Here is a 22,952-nt window from a genome sequence, read left to right as displayed (position 1 = left end):
AAGTTAAATGCTGGCTTCTGACTTCACACATACAAAAAGACTACCTTCCCTGCTGGAATGGCTCCAATTGCAATCGGATGCATAGTGTTTAATCCAATTTCAACTGTAATTAAAAAATTGCAGCCATCTAGTGCCTCCCATGTGATTTTGAGTTGTCCAAAGGCTTTACGTCCACTCACCAGGAAACCAGCAAGAAAACTGCACTCAATTTTTTTCTGCTAAGTCTAATGATACATTTAGGAAAAAAGAAGACCAAGGAAGAAAGATAAAAATTGGGCACTCTAAACCTATATGCTCCAGTCTCAAACTATTTTTTAAAATATGTTTTTGGTTATAGTTGGGCACAATACCTTTATTTGTTTATTTTTATATGGTACTGAGGATTGAACCTAGTTCCTCGCATGTGCTAGGCGAGCGCTCTACAGGTGAGCCACAACCCCAGCCCCCAGTCTCAAACTATTTGAATGTCATTTGTAAAAGAAAACCTCAGCCAGGAAGTTTTCCTTCCAGCTGCCCTAATTTAATCAGTGACACGTACAGCTGTGATAGGTTTTTCTTATTCTTTTCTCCTCTGCCCCCATATCGTATTTTCATTGCAGAAACTATACTCTGGAATCACCCATTCATTACATTCTTTTTCTCTCTGTTTCATTGTATGGGCTTTTAATCTTGGTAGGAAAATAGCAATTCAGAAGCATTTGTTGGGAAGTAAAGGAGACTTAGTTCAATTTGTAACTTTGCAAATGACCCTAAATGGTGAGTGTAATAATTTCATATTTTATATTTCTAACTACTTTTTTTTTTGTAAGGCTCCTATCCTAGTGACAAGGAGGGTTTGGTTTTTTGCCTGATTGACAAGATCAACTAATGACCATGTTCTTAAACAAACACAAATGACAGAGGGGACTTCAGTCCAGAAAATGATTTCCCTAAACCTCTAAAGTGGCAATGTGGCAGTTTCAAAGATGGAGCAATCTATGAATTTTTGAATTTAGGGAGACACCTAAATTCCAAATGGGAAAACAAAAACAGTCGAAGAGTTAGCATATTCTCCTTTGCCATCAGATCTAAAAGTTCATCCTGGCACTGACACGAAGGAGGGATGATTCCATCAGCCGCCTAACAGATGGCAGGCACGAAATCGCTCTAACCTTCTCTGAGAATGCTGCAGAATAGCTCTGTGGAGTTTAATTTAACAGGATGGTGGCTGCTATTTTCTCTCTGCTGCCTCTTACACAGCACGCCTGTCCATAGCTCAAAGAACTACATCTTAAGGTCCAGCCATACAGTTACTCAGGTTAACCCTTTGAGATTATCACAGATCTGGAGTTTTATGAGACCCTTTATCTACATGGGATACCCTTCCAACAAATTTTGCAACTCAAATTTCTAATCCTAATGACGGATTGCCCATGGTGGAGTATTTTTAGAATCTTTTTTCTTCCATTAGTGGAGCTTATTTTTCTGATGAGTAGAGGCAGAACACAATAAAGGAGAAATCTCCTATCTCCAACTGCTTCTCCTGGCTAGTTTCTTAGGGGTTACCACTGATGGAAGAAACTTACCTCTGAAGTTGATGGGAATTACTCTTCATGCTTTAAGAAGCATCAAGGAAGCTTTTTGCAATGCTGATTAAAAAGGGCTGGAAGCCACACCAGTAAACCAGAAGGAATCTCTGAAGGTGGCACCCAGGCATTAGTATTTTTTTAAAACCTTCTCAGAGGGTTCCTGAAGGACAGCTACGGTTTGTAAGGAATACTGCATTTTAGATTTCTATTTGGTAAGTTTCCCTGTTAACTTCTATTCCGGATCCTCAACATGCTGGGTCTGCCTGTCTTTCTTAGGATTCCCTCTCTCCATCTGCCTCATTCTCTCCAAAGTTTGTGTTAAGGCTCTGGATTGTAGGATTAGCTTGCAATAGTTAGCATGCCATCCTGCCTCCCTCAGAGACACCAGTGAAGTACTGTGCTGATTCTACAGCCCTGAATTCAGGCATGTCCTTAGACCAGGCGGTAATATAAGGGTCTGAAAGTAAAGGAGGTTGTGCCTGGTGTCTTGTACCCTGTAGTCACTGCACACTCTGAAGTTCCTTCCTGACTTGGCTGGTCTGATCTCATGTGGGCCTGCTCCACCCATCTATGGGGCTGGGCCTAGAAAAAAAAAAAAAAAAAAAACTGACAACTTCCAAAATGTTGTGGCATACCCCACACTAACTCAGACGTTCTATCTACAAGTGTGCACCTGCTGTTGATTTGGGGAACGAGGAGGTATCACAGATTCAACTCAGGGGCACTCGACCACTGAGCCACATCCCCAGCCCTATTTAAAGACAGGATCTCACTGAGTTGCTTAGCACCTCACTTTTGCTAAGGCTGGCTTTGAACTCAGGTCCTCCTGCCTCAGCCTCCCACGCCGCTGGAATTACAGGCGTGCACCACCGTGCCCGGCCAATTCACATTTTCATGTGCATCTCTCCACTGTGCATCCTATACTGACTTTCTCTCCTACATCCTTTAAGTAAATCGTGACCATTTGCTTTACTCCCCACAAGGGTGGCTGTATCTGGTCTGACCAGCCATCAGCAATGAAGCGCAAGCTTTCTAGTTATCCACTGGATAAAGTCAAAAGAGAAGACAAACCCTGTCTTTCTGTTGTGTACAGCTGGTTCTCAATAGATACTGATCAAACAAGGACTGTACTCCTAAAAGTAAGGTCATCACCACACCCTAACTAGAGGAAAGGAAGAGCATTAATAGGGCTTGGATGAGGCATTTTAGTAACAAGGCACAAAAACCCAACCAAATAACCCAAGTCTAAAGGGGTCAAATAAAAGGACAAAAGTGTATCTCACAAAAACCAAGTACAAAAAGTATAGCTGAGCCACAAGGGTCAACGAGAAGCTACTCTGTCCCTTCCTCTCTAGGACCACTTAGCTTTGTGCTGCTGCTCATTCCCAATGTGCTTCCTCTCTTCTCCCTCCGTGGACCCAGGTCCTTAGTTTCATTAGCACATGACCCTCCCAGATCACCAAACAATGGTGGCCTCTGCTTATTTCTGGGACTACTGACTCACCTTCAGGTAACTAACACCATGCAGTAGCTACATCACCCTCATCAGGGCAGCTGGACAGGGATCCTTACTAGAAAGAATCAACACAGGGGCTGGGGATGTGGCTCAAGCGGTAGCACGCTCGCCTGGCATGCGTGTGGCCCGGGTTCGATCCTCCGCACCACATACAAACAAAGATGTTGTGTCCGCCGAAAACTAAAAAAATAAATATATATAAAAAAAAGAATCAACACAAACTACGCTAAAAGACGTGATGCCCCCAAGAAATTAGAATTCACACATAAATATTGGTTGTAACACCTTTATTTCAGAAAGACTGCAGGACAGAATTTCTTAAGCACGCAACTGATTTATAGATCTAAATCACAGTAATACTGAATATAAAATATTTTATCCTATATAAAAACCGGGCCTGAGAAATTTTCATTTGAATTTTAATCCACTACATTTCACATGATAGGACGATATATAGAAAAAATTAACACAATTGAGAAAAGCAATGGTTCATCCATCAGGAGAAATGATTTCTACCAACGTCTTGCTTATCTTGAGGTCGCAGATCTGACAACCGCAGTTGAAGATCAGAAAATAAGTTGGAAGGAGGGAGCCGAGCCACGAATAATGTCACAAGTCAATGTAGCAAAGTTCACCCATTTTAACGTTCAAAAAGCCTCATTCAGCTGCTGTTCACGTCATGAGGTAGAGGATGCAGTTACATGATTTCCCAACCCCATAGCAAATAGTGGAAGCTTCCAGAGGCAGACACCAAAATAGCAGAGAGAAATGACAGCTAACAGTGAGGGGAAAGAAAAACTCTTAAAACCACCATGGAACTCAAAGAGCAAATACATCTGGGGCTATTCAGTGTAGGACTCTAATAAACCTAGACAGAGCATGTCATAATTAAAAACACAAATGAGGACCTGAAAACATTTCATTCTCTTCAATGCTTCTGTTTTTCAAAGCAGGGAACGTATACTAGATTAAGAAACAATTCCATGGAAATGGTCGAAACAGCAAAAAAAAGAGTCCAACTTAAAAAAATAACCTTGAGTTGTCTATACTGTGTGCCCTACGAAATCTAATAAATGGGATTGTTAATACATAAACGCTGCTTATAAAAAACACAGAGTAGAGCTGGGGGTGCAACTCAGTGGTAGAGAATGTGCTTAGCATGCACAGGGCCCTGAGTTCCATCCCCAGTACCACAAAAAAGAAAAAAAAAAAAAAAGCCACAAAGCAATTCATATAAAAATAATGCAGCACCTTTTTCATTTATATATAATTTAAATCCTAACAGCCTTCCTGGGAAAAGTACCTCAATCACTGTAGGGATAGCTTGAGTCAGCCTCTTTCTGCACAGGAACTTCATACTGAGTTCTGAGTGATCAACTACATTGATCAGGGGGCCAAACTGACTGTAAAACTGTCGTAAATGAAGGAGTCATTGAGGCCAAAAATACCTCTCCCAAATGAGTGCTTCTCAAAATGTGGTCTGTGGAACAGCACAACCAAATCTCCTGGAGAACTTGTGTCAAAATGCAGATCCTGAGTTCCAATTGAAAGTGCATGAGTCAGAATCTCTGGAGGAAGGACCAGCGGGCCTGCAGGTCAATACACCCCTCCAGGGGTGTCTGGTACATCCTCTCTTTGAAGGGCAGGCTCACTGGCCCCGTCAGGAGGAGACCAGCCAGGTCTGTGAATTTACCCTTCCCACTCTTGTTCCTAGTGTGTCCATCAAAGCAGCAATCCTAGCTTTGACATTTCTTACACTACATATCAGATGACAAAGTAAAAGATGGGATTCTATAATATGCATATAAGTTAAATGAATCTAAAAAACCTTAATTAATTCTGAAAACTCCGTAAGTTTTTGAAAACCATGTATATGAAGCTTGAAGTAAAAGATGCCTGTAGGGGAAAAATACTGAGTGAGGAAAAGTGTTTGATGCAGGTCCAGAGGATTACTGTGGAACGAGGAAGAAAAATGCATCCAAAAGCAATCTTGGAGGAAAGGCAGGATGCATTTTATGTCCAGAATACAAACATGCAAATCTATTAAAAATTGGCTGGGATGTGCAGGCCAATCCTTAACACCCTACAAACACAGGCTGAAAAGTACTGGCTGGCAAACCTATTTGGCTAGAAGAGACTTTAAGCAATTCTGAAATTTTTGCAACATGAAAATTAAGAGATCTCTTTTTATTTTTTTTCCTTTTCCTGGAAAATTGAAAATAAAATAGAAAAAACAGCCACACTGCTACACTATGCTGGTGCTGGACAGCAGCTGCTTACTCTCAACCAGACATGCGCTCCCTGGACCTCGACAGCAGCTACCTGCTTCACTCTTCAGACCAGCTGCCAGGTCGCTGCTCACATTGGCACTGGCCACCCCAGCTACAGGGAACCAAGGCACCAATTCAGCCTCTCTCTGCTACACTCTGCTTCTAGTAAAAGTCCCTGTTACAGAGATCCTTTCCTACCTCTGACACATTATGAAAGAAATCAGATAAATGTCTAAAATTAGATGCCCACTGGAATCACATGGGGAACTTCTGAAAACACTGATGCCTGGGTTCCACCTCCAGAGGTCCTGATTTCTTGATCTAGGTGCAGCCCAGGTCATCAGGACGGCATTGCCTTCCCCAAGTGACCCGAATGGACAGCCAAGGCTGAGAACTCTGGCCTGCAGAGGATGCACATTGTTCAGTAGGAAAGGTTAAGCTTATACCCAACATCAATCTCCAAATAAAAATTTTTGCCTTTCACCTTCAACAATTTATATCACCTCCTACTTTTGGAAAGGGGCTATTATTCCAAAACCCTACTAAATGGAAGAGAAGGTCAAAATGTGTTCTGGTTTCTACCATTCATTTTCCCTCCAACAGAACTGAATAAAACACTGAGGAGATGGAAGAGAAATTATCCCAGGAGACAAGACTCAAGCAGCACAAACAGCTCAAGTACAGGAGAGGAGGCTCACCGTGGCAGGCTTGTATGAGAAAGTAGAATTGCTCTGAAATTCATCAAGGCACTAAGTGGAAATCTTTCAAATATTAAAAAAAGAACAATCTCCCCAAGAATTTCCAGTAATGGCCCAATTTTTATCTTAAGATGAATTCCAAATCATTGCCTCTCTTCAAGCTCTCTGTTAGGTAGCATACTTTCATATTTCGGCTTCTCATCATGAGAAAGGCAAGCTACTGTCATCTAATTTTCAAACAAATACTCCCTGACATTACAGTTGAAAACTATATGTTCAAATGGTTTTACATAATAATGGCTTCTATTTACTGGGTTTCCGGGCATCAAGCCACATGATGAGCATTTTATATTCGTGATCTCAAAGCAGTTCAAAAACCTCAGAGTTCATCTCATCACCTCATTTTATAAATCGTGAAAAAATGAGCTTCAGGAAGATTTTTATGAATGTGATCAATGAACTAGTAGACGGGTTTGTGTTCAAATCCATGTCTATCTATCTGACTCCCAAATTTGTGTTCTTCAAATTAAACTATCTTGTTAGTCATCACAACCCAGAGGCAAAAGACCTGTGCCTGATTGTCCCCACTCTTCCAGTAAAAAAAAAGAAAAAAGCAGAGCTGAATGACTTGCTCCATATCACAGGATGAGTTACTGGGAGTCATGACCAGAACCTGCCTTCCACCATCCATTCCATGTTCTTCTAGAGCACCAAGCACAGTCAGTTCATGCTACATTATGAAAGCTATGCTAACAGTGCTTATGCATCAAAAGTCTTTGATTTCTGAAAATCTTAAACATTGGTATACATATGGCTTAGCTTCAGCACAGGTCTGGCACATGCCTGTTTCAAGCCCCCTAGAACAGGTAATCGAGTCAACGACTTTATATGTTCCAGAATCCACTCATGAATCCCATGAACAATCATGCTGTTAAAATATGGGTACAAGCACCACCGCCCCAGGCCTTTGACTGCCCTGGTGCCATCACAAACAAGTAGCAGGACATCCTGAGGAAGAGTGGATGTCATCTCACATGGATCTTTTTCTTTATTTATAAAATCATAAAGAGACTGTTCATAAAAATCCAGCTAGATGGTCTCATCTCCATGAGTCCCACTATTTGAAGCAGGCTCCAAGGGGAGGGTATCGTTTTATGTCCTGGCAAGGATGTCTCCTCTTCTTTATTCTGCCAATACTGTATCCTCAAACCTGTATTCCAGGAACTGTGCCTACGATGCGTTGTGGCCAAGAAGTTATTATTGGAAAGAAGCCCACTTGGACACGGCTCCCCTGCAAGAGAAAACAAACAGGCTTTATCACCTAATAAACATGTCTACTGATCGATACTTATTTGCCCTCTTTTCTGAAGCAACTCCTCAGAGTCACTTGAATTCATCATTACGGATAATTCTTGAAGAAATCGCATTCCTACCTCCTAATGATCTTCGAACAAAGCCAGCACCTCATTTTATTAAGTCCAACTAGCTAGAGGAGCTGGTTCAGAGAGGAGTTTAAGATATAGCTAAAATTGAGGTCTTAATCATCACGATGTAACAGAATGCTGCTGTGTTATCAAACCTCACAAGTCCAGTCTCCCAACTGCCAGTGGCAAGAACAAACAGATGTCAGGGCTATTTGTTTTATTCAAAAATGACAGGAAATCAAAAATCTATCAAATGATGTGTCAGCAGCAACGCCACAAGCATACTGGCGACTGAGATTTATATGCCTCCGTTTTGGCTCATGACAAAATCACCTTCTAAGTTTTCTAATTTTCAAACATACGTTTGGATATACAGGTCAGAGAATTTGAGGAAGTTATCTTTAATTGTGAGAACCATATAAAATGTAGTCACATTCTATGTGTATTTAAGTTATGCAAACGTGAAATACAGTGTGATATAAAATATTAAGTAATCTCTCCTTATGCACATTTTTACAAATCCAGCAAAATATCTTTTAAGAATTGAGAGCAGCAAAATTCCACAGTCTAGAATACTGTGTAAATTATAAACAGCACCTCTACTACCGTCACACCACAGTGCCACTTTATTTGCTAACAAAATGCCTGTATTTCTACTCCACTGGGTATGTGTGTTGAGAACTTTATGAGCAATTTTAATGACCACTGTGGCTGGTATTTTAAGTTCACTGTTATCATTTTAGTACTTTTTATGTATCCTGAAAATACCATCATCCAAATCACAAAAGTGATAATCCTAGACTCAATGCAGGGGAAATAAACTGCCAAACTATAAACTTTGGAACATAGGTAAGATATCATGAATACTGTTTGTTTGTTTGTTTATCTATCTATCTATCTATCTATCTATCTATCTATCTATCTATCTATCTATCTATAATGAGGATTGAACCCAGGGGTACTTAACCACTGAGCCACATCCCCAGCCTTTTTTTAACTTTTTAATTTGAGACAAGGTCTCGCTAAGTTGCTCAGAGTCTCACTAAGTTGCTGAGGCTGGCTTTGAATTTGCGAACCTCCTGCCTTAGCCTCCCAAGCTGCTCGGATTACAGGTGTGCCCCACTGTGTTTGGTTGATTTTGAGAGTCTTAATTCTTCAACGTGCCTGGCTAAATACTGAATTTTTTTTAAAAGAAAAAAGGTCAACACCAATAAAAAATACATAAATGAACTGAAATGAAAAGTAAAAAAGGTTGTGAATGTAGGTCAATGACAAGAGTGCTTATGTAGCATGCAAAGGGTCCTGGGTTTGATACCCAGCATCACACACACACACAAAAAGGCAATCACAACACTCCTTGACATTAATTTGGACTAATTTAGGATGCTAACTCAGGAAGCAATAATTCTTTCCTTAAAAGGCCAGATAAGAAATATGTTAGGCTTTGCAGACTATAAGGTCTCTACTATCACAAGTATTCAGCTCTGCTGTTTTAAGTCTGAACATAGTCAAGTACATAGCTGTGTCCCAATAAAACTTTATTTATAAAAGTAGACAGCAGACTTGATTTAGCTTATTGGACTATCATATTCTCATCCCTACTGTCTAAGTATGGTGTACCATTTCTTTTAACATAGCTTTACACTACTCAAAAACAAGTAATCCTTTGACACACCTAAAACCATCCCCACATTTTCCTTAGAGCTATTTTAAAGAAAATAAAAAGTTTCATTAAAACAGAAACATCTCAAAATTGAAAAGCTTTGTAAAAATAGTCAAGAAATTTGTGTGGGAGGGGATAAGTTGGTAACATCAAAGCCTCAAAATTTTCTGTACCATATTTGTGGCAATGCTTATATGACTCATTTTTCAAAACTCAACAAACTGTACTCTTAAAATTAGTTCATTTATGGTAGAGAGTGTGCCTCTCGTGCACAAGGCCCTGGGTTCAATCCCCAGCACCACATACACACAAACACACAAATTATATATATATTTAATTGTATATAAGTGATATCTCACTGAAGCTAATTTTGAGAAAAACTTAAAGCCTTAGCAACAGCCTTTAGTTTACAGTAATTGTAGATTTATTAGTGAGAGTTAATGGGTATGTGCTCACTTTACATTTTCTCCTCTGAGAAAAACTGGTTATGAACTTTGAGTTTGAACTATGTAAATCCTTCATGAATTCTATTATATTGACTGCGAAAAACGCAACTATCCTATACTAACCTCCTGGCTATATGCAGACTTAAACACCACCACTCCACTTGAAAGAGAGGAGAATGAATTGGTTTTCTTTCTTTTTTTTTTTTTTTTGCAAACAATGCAAAGCCCTGAATTCATGGCTTAGGCCTCAATCACAGTAAACACACACACACACACACACACACACACAAAAAAAAAAAAAAGATAATAGGTAATCAAAAGGAAATGCTACTAAATTATTTAATTTGCTCATCTTTACTAACAACACTTTAAATCCAAGCTGCTCCAAAGCACAAGATGACCTGAGTCTCAGCTCTTTTACCAATTGTGTCCACTTCAGCCTAGGGCTTGTCAACATTCAAATCACCAAAAAAAGGCAAGCAAGACTGAGATGCTAAAATCAGAGAAAAGGCATACAAAGAAAACCATTCTTCCAATTAATCTAAAGTTGACCAAATTCGGGCAACAATTTCAAAACCCCAGCTGTAAGCCCCCCTAGTGCCTAAGCACTGAATCTGTCTCCATCCAAAAATGGGAACTCATTTAAAGCAGTCACTCTCAAAATGTGGTCCTGGGTCCACCATCACCATCACCTGGAACGTGTTCTAGAAACACAAACGCTCAGGAGACCACCCAACTTACTGAATCACCATTCTGTGCTTAACAAGTCTTCCAGATGATTCTGATGTCTGCTAAAGTTTTAATGACACTAATTTGAAGTTTGAAAAACGATAGGTATATGTAATCGGAGGCCCCTCATGCCTTTATGGAACCAGAACCTGACTTTAGATCCCACCAGCCAGGGTAAAATGTGTGCCCAAATACAAGCAATGCTCAGTGAGCCTCGGGTGACGTGGCCACATTCTTCTCTACAATTTCTTAAGGAATGGGGAGTAAAACATTTAAGTTCTGACATTTTATGAGCACCTGCCGTGTGTGCTATGTAAAACGATCTTGTTTAGCCTTTCCAGTAATAATGAAATCTATTAATATGTGTCAAGTATGGAAGCTTAATCAGAATGGAGTCCAATCTGCAAAAAACAGAAACACTTTACAGTTTCCAACTGATGTTCATTCACAAGCCTGGCCAGCATGCTTTGAATACCAAGGCATTTGTATACAAGTGTTCCTTTTGCTTATTCTTTCATAAATTGCTCTCAGAGTTCATTGTGCATTACAATTAGAACACGAGGTCACTTATACAAAACCATATACTGTGTTTTTAAGCCAACATAAGGTAATTCTGAAATACCCAAAGCACTGTTTGCTTTACTCGGAGGTTTACCTTCTCTCTAATGTTAAAAATCTACCTTTAAATTCAGCAAGATGTTATTCATTTATTTTGGTTTTATTCTCTATTAAATAGCTTTGTCCCATCCTTTCCACTATGAAAAACTTTCTCCTTGATGTAGACAATAGAAATTACCAGGGGAGGGAAAGTGAATAGTTCTGTGATTCCCCAGTATCTGTTGTTAACCCTTCACCATTTGCCATACACAAGAGCTGTCTTGTTTGCTGCCTGTGACCATAGCATACATTACAAATCACTCAAGGTTCCCTTACCCATAGCCTTAGCACTATTTTCAAGCTTTAGAATCTTTCAGAATAGCATTTCAGGCAGACACCTTCAATCAGTGGGTTGAGTATCCTTTATATAATGCTTAGGACCAGAAGTATGTTGGATTGGGAACATACATATTTTCAGATTTGGGAATATTTGCATCTACGTAATGAAATATCCTGGAAATGGGACCCAAACATGAAATTCAGTTTTGTTTCATATACTCCTCATACTCATAGCCTAAGGGTAAGTTTAGGAAATATTTTTAGTACACCTGGACTGCCATCATCATGTAAGGTCAGGTATAAAATCTTCCGCTTGTGACATCATGTCAGCACTCAAAGTTTCAGACTTTGGAGAATTTCTTATTTTGGGTTTCCAGATTAGGAATGCTCAACCTGTATGACTAATAAGATAACATTTGTTTCACTGGCCAATCAACATTTTCCCTTCTTGTTATCCTTCCTGCTCCAATAACAGTTTTAAATCTGCTTTTGTTGTTCTCTGAACAATAATATTAAGCTTCAGTTAATCCTGAGCTGCAGTCTTTACAAATCTATGCCACCTTGAGGGTCTCAATCAGGGTAGATTATACTGAACAGTTTTAACAATTTGAATGCAGTTGTGACCCAGCACGTAGTACAAAACTGCTCTGAAAATCAAAGAACCAAGCAAATAAAGGTACTGAATAGATAACAAAACACCTGTGAAATAGCATTCTGCAGACATAGCTGGGAAATATACAGCATGAATAGCCCAGGGAGACTGATACATAATGCCAAGCTCATAATCATGAACACATGGCTTGAGTAAATGATTCTGATTTTGCTTTTGGTACTCACTGATGATTCCTTATTCAGCTAAGGGGGCACCACACTGTTCCTTTAGCAGCATCTCCATTATTCTAATTCCCTATAAAGAGAGAGAAAGAAAAAATCAAAATGCCATATTTCACAGACAAGCACTTTTACATTTATCACATCCTTGTCCCTTCAAGGAATCCAGATCACAGCTAGATATTCATTTCAATAAAGTAGGCTCAGAGTCATCTCATGCATTTTCATAATATTTTACTCACAAATTTCACCTACACTATATTTCCACATGTGCTCAGACCCTTTTAGGGAGACAGGCAAAGCAGAGTTTGGGATCTCCATGGTAAACACAAGGATAGCCCAAGAGAAGTTGGGCAACTTCTTGAAAGTGCCCAGCTACCGATCGGCATTGCCAGAGCTAGAATAGCAATGAGCTAATATTTGTTAACATTGACAAGTGTGCTCACTTCACTACCAAGACATCCTGTGTGCTACCAGTGCAGTGGGTGCGGGAGTGCCCAGTGAGTTACCCTCCAGGTCACAAGCACTCCTGTCCCCAATGACCAGGACTGTAAGCTGCTTGGGCACACAGCCACCCTCAACCAAAGGGAGCTGAGGCCATGCCTGCCTCCAGGCACAGCCACATCCAACAGCTGCTGGATATTAGGATAAAAATTCAGGACAATTTTGAAGGGCACCTCACCCTGTTGTTCTCCACAGCAGGAGCTGAGACCTTTGCTGCAACTTCACCCTGGTCAACGTCACCTTCTCCTAATCCTGCTTCCCTCATTCTATCATGGAGTTCCTCCTGTAAGTTATCTCCAATACACTCTGCATGCAAACCTCCATCTCTGAGCCTGTGTACCCAGAGCCCAACTGTAACCCCTTGTCTGATACACACAAAACCCTCAAGCAAGTAGTATTCTTATCCACAGTTTACTAATGAGGAAACAAACTCAAAAGGTTTTAAGCAATTTGCCCAAAGTCATACAGCTTTCAAGAGACAGGACAGGGAAGGCACATAGGCCCTCTGCTCCGGTTCTAGAGATACCTCTTAACCTTCCAGCACCACTCAATCCACAACTGTCCAGCCAACCTCCTACACCCCTGCCCTGTGCAGTAAAATTCTACCTTGGAGGAAAGTAGATAGATCTATCTTTTCTTCCTTCACGGACAAGTTCTTTGGCAGGCAAGATGGAATTATATGTAAATTTGAAGGAGGGTCTTAAGGGCCTCAAAGCTGAGTCTAGGGACTCACTATTCTCAGAGACAGAGGCTGGAAAAGCATTTGAAGAGAATAAAAATTATGAACCGAGGGGGGCTCAGTGGGGTGGGGCCCAGTGGGGCTGCGGCCTTGCAAAGGTTCCAGAGGCTCCAACATGCGTAGGGCGGCTGCAGTCTGGCTCAGGGTCTCTGTGCACGCGGGCTGCGCCTGCTAGTTCTATGCGGGTCTACATGCTCGTTGCAGCGTTTCCTGACTCAGGTGGATGGCTGCAGCGCGAGCCTGCGGCCTGATCCAGCCAGACCACGGCTTCAGCTCTGGACGAGCTGCAGAAAGATCTAGAAGAAGTAAAGGTGTTGCTGGAAAAGACCACTGGAAAAAGAGTACATGATGCTCTTACAGCAGGGGGAAAAAACAGATACAGAAATAAAGGACAAGATGCAACAGAAATTACAGAAGAAACCAGAACTTCTTGAGGAGGAAAAGCCAGCTGCTGTGGTTGCTCCCATTACAACAGGATATACCCTGAAAATCAGTAATTATGGATGGAATCAATCCGATAAATTCGTGAAAATCTACATCACTTTAACGGGAGTTCATCAAATTCCCGCTGAGAATGTGCAGGTTCATTTCACAGAGAGGGTCGTTTGATTTTTGGTAAAGACTCTAAATGGGAAGAGTTACTCCATGATTCTGAACAATCTCTTGAAACCCTTCTCTGAGGAAAGCAGTTCAAAAACAGTTAAGACTGACACAGTTCTCATCATACGTAGAAAGAAAGCAGAAAACACAACAGTGAGAGTACTTGACTCAGGTTGAAAAAAGAATGCAAAGAGAAAGAAAAGCCTTCATATGACACTGAAACAGATCCTAGTGAGGGATTAGTGAATGTTCTAAAGAAAATTTATGAAGATGGAGATGATGATATGAAGTGAACCATTAATAAAGCCTGGGTGGTATCAAGAGAAAAACAAGCCAAAGGAGATACAGTATTTTGAGACATTTAAGTCTTTCTGGGAACTGTGATGTGGAAACATGGATGTTTCCAATAAGGGGAATGTTGGAGAGCTGCACATGTAAATTTGACATATCTATGTACACAGTGAAGGCAGTAAATTCTCCATTTATTTACTGGAGGATTTATTTAAATAAAATGTGCTTATTAAATACTTACTCCAAAAAAAATTAGGAGTAGAATGTAAAATACAGTCCCCTGCTGGGCATGGTGGCACACACCTATAATCCCAGTGACTCAGGAGACTGAAGTAGGAGGATCACAAGTTTGAAGCCAGCCTCAGTAATTTAGTGAGAGCCTGTCTCAAAATAAAACTAAATTAAAATTAAATAAAAATAAAAAAAGGACTAGGGACATAGCTTGGTAGCAAAGTGTCCCTGGTTTCAATCCCCAGCACCAAAATAATAATAATAGTAATAATAATAATAATAATATACAGTTTCCAACCCCTCTCAGGAAGATTCTGCTGTAACAGGACTCAAGCAGGTCCCGGGTCCCTACACCCAGAATGAGCTCTCATATGATTCTCTTATGATCAAGCAGGGCTGGAAAACATTGAATGGCTTACAGAACAAAGGCAAGGACTTCCTACTCCTTCTGAGCCAAAGATGGAGATGGAGGTAATCAAAGGCATCACTAGAGAAAACAACAGAATATATTAACACCAAAGTAGAATTAATGAGTTCTGATCCAGAAGGTTCTTCAGATTCTGCCAGGGCCATCACCCCAAACACAGCCATCATCTTGGAAGAAAAATTGAGACATATCCAGTGCCATGGAGCATCAGCCAAAGCACAGCAGTAAACTACCCAAGATGCTGTCATCCGAGCCAGGAGACCTGAGTCCTAGTCACTGCTCCACCGGCCATTCTGCTGGGTACCTTAGGCTGCTCACTTTACTAAGGAGTGCCTCAGACCACAGAGGTCAGGGGTCTGCAAGGCAAATTGGATTAGTGTCTTCTACACCCTCTGCACACCAGAATTTCTACAGCAATCCACAAAAGCAAATAAACTTTCAAATAGACTCCCTACCAGTGACTCCATCAGAAATCCCAGGACTGAGGCCTGGAATCTGTGCATTTATAACATGCTCCATGTGATTCTGAAACACAAGTTCACATACTGGAATTTGTAAGTAGCAGCTTCATACTACCTCTGAGATCCCTTTCAAACTCTACCAGTCTGGGAACTGATGAAGTAGGGTCTCCTTAATCACTTCTGAAGATGCAATATGTACTGTACTCTTTGGAGTTATTCTCCTTTAAATAATTGGGAGAAAGAAGCAGAGGCAGGGGATGAAACAATCAGAGGAACAAAAATTAACTGAACTCTTTTTTTTTTAATGCAAATCTGTTTTTCTTTCTTTTCTCCATTATTATTATTTTCCATATTTTATTGGTGCATTATATTTGTACATAATAGTGGGATTTATTGTTACATATTTGTACATGCACAAAATATAACAATATAATCTGGCCAATATCATTCCCCACTATTTCCCCCTTCCCTCTCCTCCTCCCTCCCCATCCCTTTACTCTACCCATCTCCCTTTGATTTTCATGAGACACATCGTCCCCCACCTTTATTTTCCTTTTTCCTCTCTAGCTTCCACATGTGAGAAGAAAACATGCAACACTTGACCTAAGTTTGGCTTATTTTGCTTAACATAATGGTCGCTAGTTCCATCCATTTTCCTGCAAATAACATAATTTGATTTTTTTATGACAATAAAATTCCATCATGTAATATGCCACATTTTCTTTAGCCATTCATCGATTGATGGCCTTTTTTTTTTTTTAGTTTTTTATTGGTTCTTTTTAGTTATACATGAACATAGAATCCATTCTGACATAATATATATAAGTATGTCAAATTCTTAACGTAAGACTTGGATTGTACTCATTTCTGTCCTCATGTATTCAAAACCCAATCCAATTAATATATTTATTATGCACCTACTGTGTGCATTAGAGATTAAATGGCAAAAAACAAGACAGGCCCCACCATCATAGAGCTGTAACAGACCTGTGAATTCTAGGCAATTTTTATTTTTCTGTTCTTATTTTGTTTTGTTTTTGTTGTTGTTTTGTTTTGTTTTAACAAACCCCTGGACAGTAATTAAATGTCCTCATTCTACTTTTAGGAATACTAAAAACTCCCACTTAAATTCCTTTTCAAACTTCTTTTTTGCAGAGCAGGTGCATAAATCCAGCTAGTATGTCTTTAAAAGAAGAAAAGCACATTCCTTCCTTGAGAGGTGGGAGTCTGTGAACTCTCCCATCTGTCTAAATGAAGACCGCCACCACTTATTGAGCTGAGCACTAATTGACATCAGTGAGGACTCTGAGGTTTGCCCTGGGAATTGAAAGACGTTATTTATTGAATCAATTATGTTCACAATGTGACAGTTGATTTTTCTTTCTCTCTTTTCCTCTCTCTAATACCATGTTAGTCTTTTTAAGAACAGTTAGGAGGCAGAGAATGGGCTGGGGTGGGGAGGAGAAGCCTATAAAGTGAACCTTAAAAAATAAAAAAATAAAAACAGGGAAGCCAGCCATTATTTAGTAACTCTCTTTGGTAAGGAAGTACCAAATCAAAGCCCAATCAATAGAGTCCTTTCAAATACAGTTCGTTCCAACACTTAAATCTCAACCCCTAGGAGATCAGACTTAAAGGGGCTAAATTTATACCACTTATCACACAATGATGCCTGAAATGCAGAACAAACATTAAGTAAAAAACACCTTTATAGATACAGCTTAAAAGCTTTTTGGACTGACAAACCATAAACCAGCTTGATTTTATTATTTCTTTCCCCTTAGAGAATATTTTTTTCTCTATTGCGAGGCTATCCTTCTCCATTTGTCAATGTACAGATGAGGAAGTTGTCTCTGTCTCATTTCCCTAATACCACAGCTATGCTGCCCAAAGGAGTCACTGAGCCTTTCGGATTCAGAAAACTTCACAAATTCCCCATTCTGTTTCTGAGAAATAGCTGGCTATTACTCGGGAGGTGGGGAGGAGCTTAAGAGAAACAAGAATAAGATGGAACCACAGATGGCTAAATCCAGATGGCATGTTTATTTGATCAAACTGGGGCTTCCTGAAGAGGTTCTGATTTACCCAGGAAGCTCCAAGGAGACTCACATTAGACCTGACAAAAATCACAAACTTTTAAAGCAGTTCTCAAAAGGCACATCCATGCGGGGCTCTTAACAAAAGAAAGGCTCCCTTAATGATCACAGTGATACAAGACGGGTATCAAAGACCCCACTGGAAATGATGCTGCAGGTCACGGCTTTGGAGCAAGCACAATGAACTGAGCACCCACCCTGTGGCACAGGGATGCGCAGGGGACATAAAGCCTCGATTCAAGGGTTCACTGATCTCTGGAGCGGAAATAGAGGAATGAAAACTACCTGAAAGGCAACAGAGTCTCTGAGAAGTACTACAACTTAGAAAAAATGTGATAGAAGAAAGTAAGCAGACACTATTCTTGGAGGAAGGCAGGACTTGCAGAAGCCATGGAAAGAGGAGAGATGTAAGACACAAAGTGTGGTCTGGAGTGTGACATTCTGAGATGAAGGGGAAGACAAAGCAGAGGGAGACAAAGAAAAGGCATGAGGGCCGGCCACCAGGCTCCTACCTGTAATCCCAGAGACTTGGGAGGCTAAGGCAGGAAAATTGCAAGTTCGAGGCCAGCCTGGATAATTTAACAATACTAAATTATCTGAAAATAAAAGAACTCTGGGGGCAAAGCTCAGTGGTTGTGCATGCCCTGTTTCAATCCCAGGACTGGGGGAAAAAAAGAAGGAGGAGGAGGAAGAGAAAGAAAGAAAAGATATGAGGGTGGGAACTGCAGAGAGCACTCTCACAGTTAAGCCACATTGAAGGGTGAGTAATGGGACTGAATGTAGCAGGTGACAAGACTATTACACATCCCACCCTTCCAACCCTCGTAACACAGTTCCTTCCCACCTTAGCTCTACACTTCCCTGGAAAACACAATAGCACATAAAACCTCTGCATTTAACCACGAGTAGCACTGTAATTGTGCAATGACTCTGTTAGAGAGATTTAAGGTCACATCTAAACTAGCTATAAGATCTTGTGCAAGATCTTAAATTCTGTAATTTTCAACTGCCTCATCTTTATTGAATATAGACAGCAACACAGCTTGTCCTAAGAATCAGTTAAAATAATGCCTAATAATCCCTGTATTTAGTGCTATAATACTAGTTTCTGGTAAATACTTAGTCAATAATAGCTAAATCTCTTCAGTAATCATCTAATCCCACTAAAACATAAACCTCATGAAGCTGCAAGCTTTCTCTGTCTTGTTCAAGATGTACCCTGTAGAACAAGGCTGTGGGACAGAGAAGGCCTGCAGTAAATGTCTACTTAGAGAATGAATGAATCCATCATCCAGCCAATCAGTCTCCAGTTTACATGTTTACCATATTAGACGGAAAGGCATTCAGAGTCAGGGGACAGAATTCACGTCATTTGCATCTTATTATCTAGTGCAGAATTTGACACACCAGTAGGCACTCCATGTCAGTGCACTATAAACCTAACCGACTGCTTACTCCTGAGTGCCAGGCTGATGAGTCTGGAATTCCAGTGCCATCTGCCTAGTATTCAGTGCCCTTGAGGTGTGGCTGGAAGGGTAAGAATAAGGAGGACCTCCATGGGAGATCAAAGGTCAAAATAGGAAAGAACAAAGGATGAAAGAAAGAAGGAAGGAGGCAATGATGCAGAAAGAATGGCAGGACTCATGTGGGTCCTGAGGAACCTGCATTAGCAACAGGTGTTCAGAAAGTGGGATAACAAGGCTTCCAGCCCCTTCTCCAACCACAGCTCCTCCATTCTCCCCTCACCATCTACCAGCACCCAGGCCTGCTTCCTATTCAGGGAACATGCTCAGTTCCTTCTTTCTTATTCACTGCTCTGAGGAACAGCCCCAGATCTGAAGTGGCCAGTTAGTGGCCAGCTAGCTCCTTGCAGAACTCAGATCCCAACTACTCATCCCAGCACTTCCTCAGAAGTCACCTGCTCCCTTATTCCCCTGGCTCAAACTGCCCGGACGCAACCCAGATCACATCTGCCTGTCCTGCTCTCTTTACAGCATTCATACCTGTGAGAAAATCCTTTGCTTGTAAAATATTTCACACTGTCTTCCACCACACTAGAAGGTAAGCTCTGGGAGAAGGAGGAGAGATCTGGCCAGTGTTCACTGATGAATCCTTAGAGCCCCCACTGGAATGCACCACAGGTAGGCAGCATTTGAGAAGGAAGAAAGGAAGAGATGCCAGGAGCTAGGGACAGAGGGAGGGAAGAACATGCATCCAATTTTCTCATCAAAAGGTAAGAGAAACATGACTCAAAGCTCTCCAGGAAGAGGTCTTTCACCACAACAAAGCATCTTTTAATCTGAGGCTATCCCATCCTTTTAAATTCTTTTCTTTTAATGTTTTCTCATCTATAAAACTAAAATAACACTAAATAATAATAATACAGTTAAAATGTATTGTCACATGGCATGTGCCAAGCACTGGGTGGACTTCTATCCCTGCCTTAGCCTACTCGACCCTTTCATCTGCCTTAGGGGATTCCTTTCCTATCCCCCCATCCCCCGCCCCAGAGATCAAAGCTCAGAGAAGTTAAACAACTAAAAGTCCTGTCCAAAACTCACACAGTAACTACATGGCCTTGATTCCACTCAAAGCAACCAGGAAGGAGGACTCAGAATCCAGATCTGACAACATGAGAGGACTGGAAAGTTTAAGTGAGAATATGAATGTGCAAACACTGTTTATAACGCCAGGTTCACAGCAAGAGTCTTCTTCCTTCTCTAGTGCCAACACTCAAAAATCCTGGTTAAAGAAATCAGATATTTCAGTCCTGCTCCCAAACAAAACACCACGAATCTTAATATACGAATCAATATCTAATCACATCCACAAATTATGTTAAATACCATGCTTCTCAAATAAGAATAGCCTGACAGAATATACAGCTTCAGTACATTTTCCCATAGTAGTGAATGGGCTCTTGAGTAAGATTCATTTTTATTTTCATCAAGTAACCCCCAATCTTTAGGTGTAACTGCAGAACATTAAACTCATACAATCCTTCAGATATCTCTACTTCACATTATGAATCTTTTCTTTCTCTTTAAGAAGAATATTTTTCACAACTTGTAAAGAATATGTTCAAAGAAAAAAAAAAAGAACTAAAAGTTAGAAAGGACCTTGTATTATCTAGTCCAGATAGGAAACTCTCACCCAAGGAATGAAAGTACCCATCTGATTTAGAGAGGTACCCTGTGATCAAATATTAGAATGAAGGAACAAAGTCATTTCCACATTGCCAGTTTCCAAATCAACCCTGTCCAGATGTGAACATTGAAGGCACATGGTGTTCTCTAGTTCATACAGTTACTTCCCCCACCCTCTGATGTGACTCAGTCCACTTTCATTTTGAACTTTAAAACATGTAACCTGTGCATAGTTTGACCTTTCCTGACTCAGACTTCATATAAAATATGGCTTGTTCTCACCAGTAATTAAAGCCAATTTCTCACCCCAGGCCACACACCATCCATGACACTTCTGGCAACTGACCACCTTTATCTGCTTAGTAGCCCCCATTCAGGAGAAGTTTACTCTCCTCATTCAACCCATGTCAGTCCTACTTATAAGACACCTCTCCCTCGTGCACAAACAGAACCACCCTGGTGCCTGGCATCAGTGGGCCCCAATATCAACTCTTGGCTGTGACACACTAAAAAAAAAAAAAAAAAGAACAAGGTTCCTATCAATTCTCCTTTATCAACCATTTCTTCACTATTCATCAGAGTTAAACTCACACATAATTTCTCCTTTTTTCTTCCCTATTCTGAAAGATGAAATGGTGAGCAGCATGCTTATATGTTTTGCCAGTGAATTGTCTAACAGAATAAATAAATCCCATTGATGCCCAGATAATAAATAAATCTAACAGATGCCCAGATAATTCTCCTTTTATGTTTTATTTCTACCCTTCTCCTTCCCCCCAGGTTCATGTATTTCTATAAGTCAGTGATCTTTATATGCAGGACCAGACTCCTGTATCTTCCGATCAAATGTTCCCTTTGAACAAAACATAATTTTTGAAGCCATTCTTCAATCAAACATCTCACCAAATCTGAACAATACTGAGGTTAATGAAAATTTATTACGGGTTCTCGACATGCCAGGAATTTATGATCTCATTTAATCCTCTGAACTTTTACTCTCACCATTTCCAGGTAAGGAAACAGCCTCAGAAAGGAAAACAACTTGCTGAAGGTCACAAAGCCGTTACCAGGCGTCAGGCCTAAGATTTAAACTGGGTTTCTCCAGCTCCTTTCTGCAATGAGTATTTACCACACTTGAATTTATTTCTATGCCTGAAAAATGGGTGGGAAGAAGCAAAGAAACATACTTCCTTGCAGGATTACTTTTAAGGATTAAAGGAGACAACATATAAAGCCACTGCACACAACAGACTTGTATTAACCATGACCTTCCATTCTCCCTGTGACTTAAAAAGTGGCCACTGATTTCTTTATGGACTAGATCTGAGTAGGAGCCCCTCACAACTGGGCTTTCACTGCAAGGCACCCCCTGATTTAGTCGGTGGTCTGTGGCATACAGGAAATGTCAGCAAAGGCTTATTTGTATTTCACAAATATTTCACTTGCTCTTCACCTCACCTGTAAGAGACACTGATGCTTTTACAATGCTGAAATACCAGTGAGGTAAACCAGCTTTCCTAAGGACACAGTGGTCCTCTGCAACAGAAAGATAGAACTAGAATCCAGGTCATTGAAAGAAATGATCAGTTGGCAGGCTAAGGCGACCCTCGGCTGTGCTAAACACATTACACGCCAGGTCTTGTCTCACCCCCACGCCCAAACAATGAGTCAAGTCACCTGAGGAAAACGAAACTCACAAAGGTCAAGAAACCAATGGCCTAACTAGCAAGCAGAGAACACAGGCTTGCCCCCAGATTTCTGTCACTCTGAGCCCTCAGGACACGACCTCCTTTAAAAAGTGTGTTTATAGGGTTCTCTTCTCAAATTTCAAAAAAAGGGCATGTCACTTCGCACAGTCCTCCCTGCCATCTTGAAATTATTTCCATCTAAATCTAGGTGGTTTTATTAATTTACAGGAGGCAGGGTGAGAACAAACCATAAGTAGTTCTTGAAATCACCCTAGGAACAAGGACCCCCGCCACATCTCCACCTGTACCTTGTCTCCTGTTTCTACTAGGTGAAGCTCACTCCTGCACTCTGGAGAAGCCAAAGGACAAGCACAAAGCGTCCACAGAAGCTTTTCCGTTCCAATCCTGTACCTGCCAATTAGAACTTCTTGGTCCATGCCTAACCCCAACCAGGAAGTCCCTTGACTTCCCACTGATGCTAAACATGATTATCATTTCTTAGGGACAAAACTCACAGTTGGTGAGCCAAGTCTCAGGTTACAACTTGGAGCTAGAGTGCTGTCACTAACCACAGCACCACAAACACAAAGGCTGGCCTTTGTTCTGCATCCTTCACGTCATCTGTGGGGTGGCAGAACAGTAAGTTTGTGGCAAGTCCAAGAAGGAATGCTTTTTTAAAAATTTGAAG

General features: G+C 40.7%; 1 protein-coding gene and 1 pseudogene across 2 annotated transcripts in view; one reads left to right on the top strand and one right to left on the bottom strand.

The window, feature by feature from the left end:
- Nucleotides 1-3,356: 3,356 nt before the first annotated feature.
- Prelid2 (PRELI domain containing 2) overlaps nucleotides 3,357-22,952 on the bottom strand; it is an 88,688-nt gene continuing 69,092 nt past the window's right edge. For both annotated transcript variants that reach the window (XM_058584252.1, XM_046460391.2), the window contains exons 6-7: nucleotides 12,088-12,157; nucleotides 3,357-7,343 (exon numbers count right to left, since the gene is read on the bottom strand). In XM_058584252.1, coding sequence (XP_058440235.1) covers nucleotides 12,098-12,157 — 60 coding nt within the window. In that variant the 3' untranslated portion in view covers nucleotides 3,357-7,343; nucleotides 12,088-12,097. The remainder of the gene's footprint in view (nucleotides 7,344-12,087; nucleotides 12,158-22,952) is intronic.
- On the top strand, nucleotides 13,597-14,280 carry LOC124103656 (calcyclin-binding protein-like; annotated as a pseudogene).

Source organism: Marmota monax, unplaced genomic scaffold (assembly GCF_021218885.2).
Source record: "Marmota monax isolate L192 unplaced genomic scaffold, Marmota_monax_Labrador192_F-V1.1 WCK01_AAM20220418_F8-fsc00006, whole genome shotgun sequence".
Lineage (NCBI taxonomy): Eukaryota > Metazoa > Chordata > Mammalia > Rodentia > Sciuridae > Marmota > Marmota monax.
This window is presented reverse-complemented; position numbering and strand designations above follow the sequence as displayed.